General features: G+C 36.3%; 1 protein-coding gene across 1 annotated transcript; it reads right to left on the bottom strand.

Annotated features, from left to right (window-relative positions):
* Positions 1 to 212: 212 nt before the first annotated feature.
* Positions 213 to 5,906, bottom strand: RFK (riboflavin kinase). Its single transcript, XM_026866047.1, has 4 exons — positions 5,828 to 5,906; positions 4,685 to 4,836; positions 3,345 to 3,447; positions 213 to 2,881 (listed from the first exon to the last, which is right to left on the bottom strand). The coding sequence occupies exons 1-4, from the start codon at positions 5,904 to 5,906 to the stop codon at positions 2,751 to 2,753; spliced, it is 465 nt and encodes a 154-aa protein (XP_026721848.1). The 3' UTR covers positions 213 to 2,750.
* Positions 5,907 to 6,711: the final 805 nt, after the last annotated feature.

The raw sequence follows: 6,711 nt of genomic DNA, 5'->3' as shown, positions 1-6,711 counted from the left end.
TAGCTCCCATTAAGTTCTGCCTGCAGTACAGAAATCCCTAGAGTGGGGCCATTTTTCAGACACACTAAGAAGGCTGAACATCTCACTGCTCTTTTCTATCAGCCTAGTTTTTCAGGCAATCACCCCCATAAAGCTTTGTGTAAGGGCTGAGACAACTAACTGTGCTGGCTGTGGCAAAGGAATGGAAACCTGCAACAAGAAGGATAACTTTGTCAATTACAGTTCCTTTATTAATGGTACAGTGCAGCAACATCAACGGAAATAAATAATTATTTGTACATAATACAAAAATATAACCCTTCGTAAAGTTTACACTGTGCTAGGAATTATGTATTGAACTTAGACAGTGATTTATAGCATTTTCTCTTAAATAATGTGGACACTCAGCCAAATGAATGGAGTAATATTTTCTCTAATTTGGAAACAAACACACAAAGAGCAGTTTTAGTTCAGTGTATCCATATATCGCACAGCTAAAATTTAAGAGCAAACTAACAGTTTTTCAAGTTTTCCCTTTGCCACTGTTCTTTATCAATAGCACAGTGATTCTATCACCAAAAGATGAACTGAATTTTTGATAGTAGCATTTATTAACAGATACAGGAAAGTATTATTCAGAGAGACAGCTTAAGGCACCATCATTTCCAAGATACACACACGAAATTACTGGCAAAAAACAGTTTTAAAGAAGGTTATGAGTGTTTAGCTACATACCATGATGAGTAATAATCTATTCTTTAAATATATTCTTGACAATATATTCAGTTGGCTAGTGTGGCTTTTGTTTATTCTTTAAAAAAGAAAACTAAAATAGAAGATTTTGACATTAATGAAATCTCAAGAATGCCTCAGATTTTTGCAAAAAAATATCTCCCTTTATCCTTCCATTTTAAATGTAAACAAATCCATCATTCTTGCAAGAAAAGTTCTTTTACATGCTTTTTTAGAAAGACAGTTTTCAACATGTTATATGGTAAAAGTCAACTAAATGATTTTGTTCTCCTTTAAAAGAAATTATACCTACTGCTGCTAACTGCCTCCCTCCAAATCTGTATTCCATCTGTCCCAGCTATCAACAGCACTGGTAAACAATTAATTTAAATGAAATTTAAGTTTCTGCTGAAGTCCTACAGAGCAAACACCAATCCTTGATATGCTCAAGACCCCTTTCCTAATAATATCCCCCATGATATTATCTGAAAGTTAAAACAATAGGAAGCAGAGTTAACATTCTGAGAGCACCTACCACAGAACCCAAATGGCTACCTTGTTAAAACTCTCTCAAACCATGGAGTAAAAAGTAGGAATCAAATAGGATAGGACAAGGAGTAATTTTTATGAATTTACACTACATAAATTGTGCGTTCCAAATTGTGCATGGTAGTTTAAACACAGAACTACAGTCAAGACATATCTACGGAAACATTCTGAATTTCTGAAAATGTTCCAGCCACGCCACAGGCTGACGTCAAAAGATTATGAATGTGACAAAGTCACTGCAGCTTACCTAGTTCCACTCATTGAGTAGGGGATAACTATCAGAGGGAAAAAAAGTAGATTTGGAATCACACATTACATACTTCCAAAAAGTATTTTCCAAATTACTATCAATTCTGACAATATCCCCTCCATTTACCTACCCTTACATTTCAGAGTAGGACCAGCTGCAATTACTTGTAATAAACAACTAATCCACACTATAGTGTGGATATATTATTCCATGAATCCCCAAAGTCCTTTATTTGTGCATTCATCTACTTGGTCAGCCAAAACCTCAGCTTTTACTTGCACTTGGTGCAGAAAGTTGATGAGATTTTTCTGTGCCTTACAATAATGTCAATCTTGAAGTCAGGCATTTTATTGCCAGTGTAATTAATAACCCCCACAAAGTTATCCTCATCTTCTTATTACTAATACCAACAGCACATAAAATACAAGTTCACTTTCATTACCTCTTTTGCCTTAAGGTCCAATGAGCAGGTCTTGTTATACTGTTTCTTCATCTTTTGCATCTGACCCATTATATCAACTTTCATGCTGTCATTCATTTCCTGAATGTCAGTGAAACTACACAGGTCATGTGATGTCATATGTACACTCAGCTAAGAAGAAACACATCTCAGATTCCAGTAACTGAATGAGCAACAGTGATTTCCTCCATTTCAAATAAATTTCAAATAAATTTAAAATAAATAATTTCAATTAAAATAACAGTTTCAATCATGACAGCTGTATAACATATGAAAAATAAGAACTATAGAGAATTAATCTTGCCATTGGCTTCTTGCACCAGAGGAAATTTCTGAATGAATCGCTAGGAAAATTTTCTAAGTTACTAGCTAAAAATCCCGATGTAAGAATGACATAAAACTGGGAAAAGAGGTTGGATTAACATACTGTATGTTAAAACCAGACATTCTTCACTTAATTGAACTACCCATACTTGAGGGTCAGAAGTAGTCAATTAATTTTGGTCATGTTCTACATGTGCTCAGATCTCTGAACTGCTAACTTAGGGTACACAATTTATCTGTTAAGGACCTAAATCAGCATTCTACTCCTTTTGCGTGACTGGTTTGATGATGAATTAACAGAAGGAAACTGAAATAATCTTCTATGGTCAGTTCCAACCTTAGTTACCTAAACACACATATGACAACAAAGTACCTATAAAAGCACTGTAAATATAAAATCTCCATGACAGGGGAGAGGAAAAAAAAAAAAGAAATAAAAAAGCAGCATGGGTTTACTCAGTGACCGTTCACTATTTTGCCTTCTGGCAGATAAAAGAAGTTGTCATCTTTGAGTTTAAGATGTTCTGGTAAATCTAGCTGCCTGTTTGCTTCTTCAATGTCTTCCTGAATTGCTGAAATGAGCGCCTCTGAAAAGACAAGAATAGCAATGTTGAAAAGATGGTTTGAATTCTGAACACACAATAGCAAGTGAAAATGAGGTATACCACAGAATACAAAACAATTACAGAAGTAGAATATGATTATTAACACAAGGTTTGAAAAGCAAAATTCTTTTATTTTAATGACACTTTTGTAAGGAAAGTAATAGACTAGACTGACACTTTTACAACAAGACCATGATTTTAAAAATACCCCTTAGACAAGTGACACAACAATACAATTTTTAGTGTGATGCACTGGAAGATGTGGGAGTATGTTTTGGGGTTTTTTTAATTAAACCAACCTGTGCAGTTAGCTTATGAAAACACTTTACTGAAATTTCAAAGGTTAACAGATAAAGCATCTTATTATGGAAAAAGAGACAGTGAAGACAAGTACTTGCGTGAACAGGACAAAGAGACTAGTTTGAGGGAGATCTGTAACACTGACCTAAGGAATCAAAGTTTTTTTCTGGTCGAATATATCCAATTATGACTATACTAAGAATTTCTCCATAAAAGTCTTCTTTGAAGGTGTGGATAATGTGTGTTTCCTAAAGGAAGAGAAATAAATTGGCATTTATGATGAACTTTGAGTTTATTTCCCTCACTATAAGAATGTACAACTAATATCCCTAATCCAAATTCTCCCGAACACATACCAATAAAAGGGACATTGAGTTTAGCACATATAATGCAAGATTAAAGGCTACATCTTTTGCTTATGTTAGGAAGGAGAATGGTACTTTTCATGGAATTGAAGAAATATTATTCAAGAGTATTCTGATAGCAAAAAAAAAAAAAACCCAAACCAATCAAAAAAAAAAACCAAAAGAAAAAGAAAGCCATTACTCAGGATAAATGCTTCACCACTTCTGAGAGCATTTCCAAAGCAGCAGATCACAAACAAATCTTAATGTTTCATCATTAAGTTGATGCATCCAAATAACTATTAAGATTTTGATTGAAATAGTTGGGTTAAGGAAAGCTTTGGCAACCAACTCACATGGGAACTAAACAATAACATTCAAGAAAGAGCAAAGGCTGAGACAGGGTTCCATCTTACACTCAAAACCATTTCATGCACATCTCCCCCTCCCAACACAGGCCCACCCATGGCATATACCAGCAGAGATATCAGATGGAAAGCTTTTAACTTTTTTGCTCAAAAAAGTGCAAAAATTTTTTAAAGTATGCATTCACGTAAGACAAGCACATTATGGAGTCTTCAAAGACTCAGAACCTTAGAAACAGAGATTCACATCCAAATAAAGTGTTTTAAGCAATAAAAGCAGAACTCTGTAAGACTCAGGAAAAGCACCAGCCCCTGACAGCAAGAAAAACACAGCTGTCACAGCTCACAAATTTAAACTCAACTGCTCCATCCTATTATTGTGTACCTTCAAGTATTTATTCTGTATATCCAGCCACAGCACCCATGTATTGATTCCATCATTTAAGAGAATTAACAGAAAATCATTACAAATTAAGATGCTCCAACATGTCTTATTTGAAATGCTGACAGACTGCAGAGAACAATAGATTAGTAAATTCCAGCTAGTGCTAGGGCTCTTGTAACCAGCACATTCAATGAATCTATCAAGCTTATGTTCAGTTAGCTCAGCACCCCAAGTAATCACCATTTCAGAAATGCTGTTATTTTTTTATTTTGGAAGTATTTAAGAGCAAACAGAATTTCCAGATCTCATTTATGGATCAAATTCTGCTTATCATATACAACATCTGGCTCATTTATTAAACCAAAAATCCCCCACAAAGCAAAATTCTTACCACTGATTTCTTAATATTCTTATAGAAAGGATTCCATCCTATGCTCAAAACCATTTTATGTACATCTCCATTTCCAACACAGGCCCATCCATAGTATATACCAGTAGAGATATCAGACGGAAAGCTTTCAACTACTTGCTCAGAAAAGTTAGCTGCAAAAATTTTAGAAAGTGTAAAGTGTGAGTGACTTTGTGCAGGCCAAGGACATAACAGAATCTTCAAACACTTAAAAGCCAAACTGTACCTACATACTGTTTACAAACATGATACTGGTGATGATGAGTGATGCAGTGTGCCATTTGGCAAAGTACAATATACAAAACAGCTTCATAAAATTCAGTCTCTGTAGTAATATCAGAGTTATCACATCTCTTATGCATACTGTATTTTATAATTATACACATTCTTTTCTGTGCTAATTAAGAAACATGCAATATATTCATTCAGAATGCATTTCACTTGGGATAACTGTCAGTTTTAATATGGTGAAAGACGAAAAAAAATGTTTCTTCTGCACTATAAAGCAGCATCTCTGAACTCTTTACCTGTCAGTAAAATAGTTACTCATGAAACAAAATATACAGAAATGAATGAAATTATGGTTTAGTCACCTGTCAATTTTGTACAAGTTGCCTTTCAGAGGCATTTGTGGATTTCTGGTATTTTGAGAACCAGAGCAAAATAAATTCTCTTCTGACTGAGCCTAACGTTCTTTCAAAATTATTATCCTACTTCCCACATGAGTAGACCTTTTCATGCAAGATATCAAGACGATTTGGAAGAATTTATGGTTACTGAACTTTTATCAAAGCTCAGAAGCAGTAACAGCCTCTCTTTACCTGATATCAATACACCATTTATATACAATCAGGAGAAAAATATGGTATTATTAACAGATGTTGTCAGAAATCTAGCACCTCAAGACTGGTCTTAGTGAGCTTCTTTGTCTGCTACGAGTGGTGCAACATGACTGTTGACTTCCGTGTCTTGGACAGGACAAACTTCACTTGAACTACGCATCTATCTGTATTTAGACAACTGAAACAGAGATGAGCAAAGAGAAAGCATATTTCTTTGTAGACCAAATCCGCCTGCCCTGTTTTTTTAACCCCCACATTATTCCGCTTGAATTTCCTTCCTCACAGCTATTCCCAATGCCTACTCTCTTTCTTATTCCAGTCCGAGGTTTACGTGAACGGATACTTTCTAAGCTGCCACACATCAACACCGTGCATGTGATCACTTATCTACATCCCGTACATCATCATGACGGCCATTAGATGATTAAACGAACCAAAAACAAGACTGAAAGAAATTCCTTAAGAGAATGGGGAAAGAATGACACAAGGCTTTACTCAAATAGCAGCAACTGATACAGGAAATGCCACCTTCTCTCACAAATCTTGTTTTAAATGTATGTTTTCCTCAGGACGTCTTTCTCAGTGTGGTGGCTGGAGAAGGCAAGACGATATAGAGAAGCAGCATTGGCTTTGTGGGATAAACAGCTGTGGATTTGAATTTCTCTAGCTTTATTTTCAGGACAGTGTAAAAGGCTGTGAGAGACGAGAAACCAGGCCTGTGAGAAACTACGACACACAACCTGGGAAAGCAGAAGTTGAGGTTGATTGAAGAAATGCCTCAAACACTCGCAAGACAAAACTCCGAGTCACAGGGTGCATTCTGTGAAGGCCGAAGCTGATAACGCTGCCCGATGTATCTGGGGGACAGAGCCCTGTGGAGACAGGACGGCTCTGCCCTGGGGCACCTGGGCAGATTTCAAGGGCCATGTGTCCGGTGAATGAACTTTGCTTCATTACCCACGAAATGCATATTAAAGTTGACACCCCTCAATATGCTAACGAGGGCTGTCATGATCATGCTAGTGACATCATCCCATGAAACACCTTACCCCTCCCCGTATATGGGATACATAGCTATGTGGGTCGACCTAGGGGACAGACCCAAGGAAAGTGGGTATAAATCAAAGGGGAGAAGAAAGGGCTCTCTCGTGCGCGCGCTCTCTCTCT

Source organism: Athene cunicularia (genome assembly GCF_003259725.1).
Source record: "Athene cunicularia isolate RWA chromosome Z unlocalized genomic scaffold, athCun1 chrZ_part2, whole genome shotgun sequence".
Taxonomy (NCBI): Eukaryota; Metazoa; Chordata; class Aves; order Strigiformes; family Strigidae; genus Athene; species Athene cunicularia.
The sequence above is the reverse complement of the archived record's forward strand: the minus strand, read 5'-3'. Positions and strand labels throughout refer to the sequence as shown.